The sequence below is a fragment of the Morone saxatilis genome, unplaced genomic scaffold (genome assembly GCF_004916995.1).
Source record: "Morone saxatilis isolate NCDOM2014 unplaced genomic scaffold, NCSU_SB_2.0 Contig18, whole genome shotgun sequence".
In the NCBI taxonomy this organism is placed as follows: domain Eukaryota; kingdom Metazoa; phylum Chordata; class Actinopteri; family Moronidae; genus Morone; species Morone saxatilis.
The window spans coordinates 24,393,406-24,395,576 of NW_023339740.1; the positions used below are offsets into that span (position 1 = coordinate 24,393,406).

Sequence of the window (2,171 nt, forward strand, 5' to 3'; positions counted from 1 at the left end):
CATACAGAGCAGTTCTAGACGGTACTCCTTATAAAATTATTTACAGAGACCCAACAATTCCCACCATGAGCAAGCGCTAGGTGACAGCGGCGAGGAAAACCTAACACAGGTATGACCACACGGACAATACACGTCCATGTAGAGTATCTCAGGGCTTTACCCTCCCTGCTGCAGCTTCCTCTGCAGTATTAATGAGTCTGTTTTAGTCGTGCGGCGGTAACAGGATATTCATTCCGACAGACAGGAAAGTTAAGCTCTGAACGGACGCTGCTGCAGACTAACACACGTCTAAACAGAATCCCAAATATTCATTCCTAACTTTATCATGCGACTCAACACGAATAAAACATAACATGCATCCTACTAGAGGGGGAACCACACTCCTGTTTCCTATCAACACTGTGGACCTACTGGAGGAGGGGCAGAGAGGGAACCAGAACCCCTAACTGGATGAGTTGAGGTCAGACCCCCACTGAGCAGAGAGTGAGCCTTCCCCGGACGCTGCAATGTTAGATATTTGTCTGGGCAAGTAAACATTCAGTCCTTCCACATGCAACACAGCAGCTAAAGAAAAACCAACACATACAGACACGATAAAGGGAAGAACATTTTTTTTTAACATTTGAACTGTGAAGACTGTAGTGTCACACTCACAAGACATTCTGAGGAGTTTGAATCAACCATCAATTAACAATCTTTAGAGGTTTTTTAAAAACAAAAAAACAAAAACAAAAGAAAAAAAACAAGGTTACATTTTTGCATTTGCCTAAAAATCTTCTGAACACCAAACCCGGCTGTTAGCTGTGTAGAGGAGCGAAAGCGTATGTACATGAGAATCATTGCACTCTTTGAAAAGTTCGGTGCCACTTTTGAGAGCGTTACGCAGGAATGAAGCGAGTACAGAACACAACATGCGGCTGCGAGACCCCGCAAAGGTCGAAACCCAACATACTTCGAAAGCTTTTCAAAAAGGATCATCAAGTAAAAAATATACATGAATGGACAAGGACAGGCCTTCCACAGTGGAGACTCTGGACTCCACCCTCTACTTGATACATGAGTGTGGTGGTTGTGGAGGGACAAACTTACAGGAAAAACGATGCCACAGTCAGTATGAAAAACACAACGTGGCAGGAATGACTGGGGGGTGAAGACGATGTGAAGCATGTGTGTACGCAGAATGAGAGGATGAGCGGAGTGACGACTTCCCTCCTCAATGCGACAGTTCAGTTGGTGGGATGACAGATGATAAAGAGGAGGGAGGAGGACGAAGGGGGGGAGGGAGGAGGAGCTCAGATGGATGACTCGCGGCTGAGGGGGAAGGCGCTGGGCGGCTCTCCTCCTCCCCCCGCCCCAGAGGAGGCGCCAGGGAGGGGGTCGATCTCTTCTCCAGACTCCTCGATGGGGGGGATGCGAGCCTCCTCCTCGGACAGGGGGACGAACTCGGGATGGGCCATGAAACTGTGGATGGAGCTACGGGACTCTGGGCTCTCCAGCCCCGCGTACAGGGAGCTACGGAACGCGTTCACCACCTTAATCTGAAACAAAGACAGAGAGGAGACATCAGAGGATGAGCAGATCGACAGATACAGGTCCCATTTTTATGAAAATGTCAAACAAACACAGTGGTCGTGCGGCTGAATCTGGGCGGGGGGGTGAAGGTGCAAAACCACAAAACACACAACGTTAACAAGTGAAACAGCTGGATGGGAACATGGCGGGAGAACAGAAAATATAATTTCCACAAAACATCAACCAAACAAAAAGGTCAAAAATGAAATAAAAGGTCAACATGATGTCGGAGGCAGCCGAGTGCAGGAAGACAAACTACAACCAAAATCCACCAACAGGTGGCAAAATGTGGAGGGGCATCAGATCACCATGGCTACAACACACACACACACACAAACTCACTCATGTGTGTTTCCATCACTCATCATTCACTCCTCTCATCACTCGGCAGAGGTTCACTGCCGCTCTTTCAACCCAACCTTAAATTCAACAACTGTTTGTCCAAAAGCCTGTGGACACCTGAACATCACTTCCCTATGAGATGATAGTTGAGGAAGTCAAAGGCATTAATCTTCTGCTATAACAACCTCCACTGTTCTGGTTTCAGACTTTCAGATTCAGATTTTGGAATCTGGCTTCAGGGATTTGCTCCCATTCAG

General features: G+C 47.4%; 1 protein-coding gene across 3 annotated transcripts in view; it reads right to left on the reverse strand.

Moving 5' to 3' along the window:
- Positions 1–27: 27 nt before the first annotated feature.
- Positions 28–2,171, reverse strand: part of LOC118328193 (plasma membrane calcium-transporting ATPase 1-like) — a 92,681-nt gene continuing 90,537 nt past the window's right edge. For 2 of the 3 annotated variants that reach the window (XM_035661805.1, XM_035661807.1), the window contains one exon: positions 28–1,538. In XM_035661805.1, the coding sequence (XP_035517698.1) occupies positions 1,293–1,538 (246 nt within the window). In that variant the 3' untranslated portion in view covers positions 28–1,292. The remainder of the gene's footprint in view (positions 1,539–2,171) is intronic. The other variant, XM_035661806.1, reaches the window with a different exon arrangement.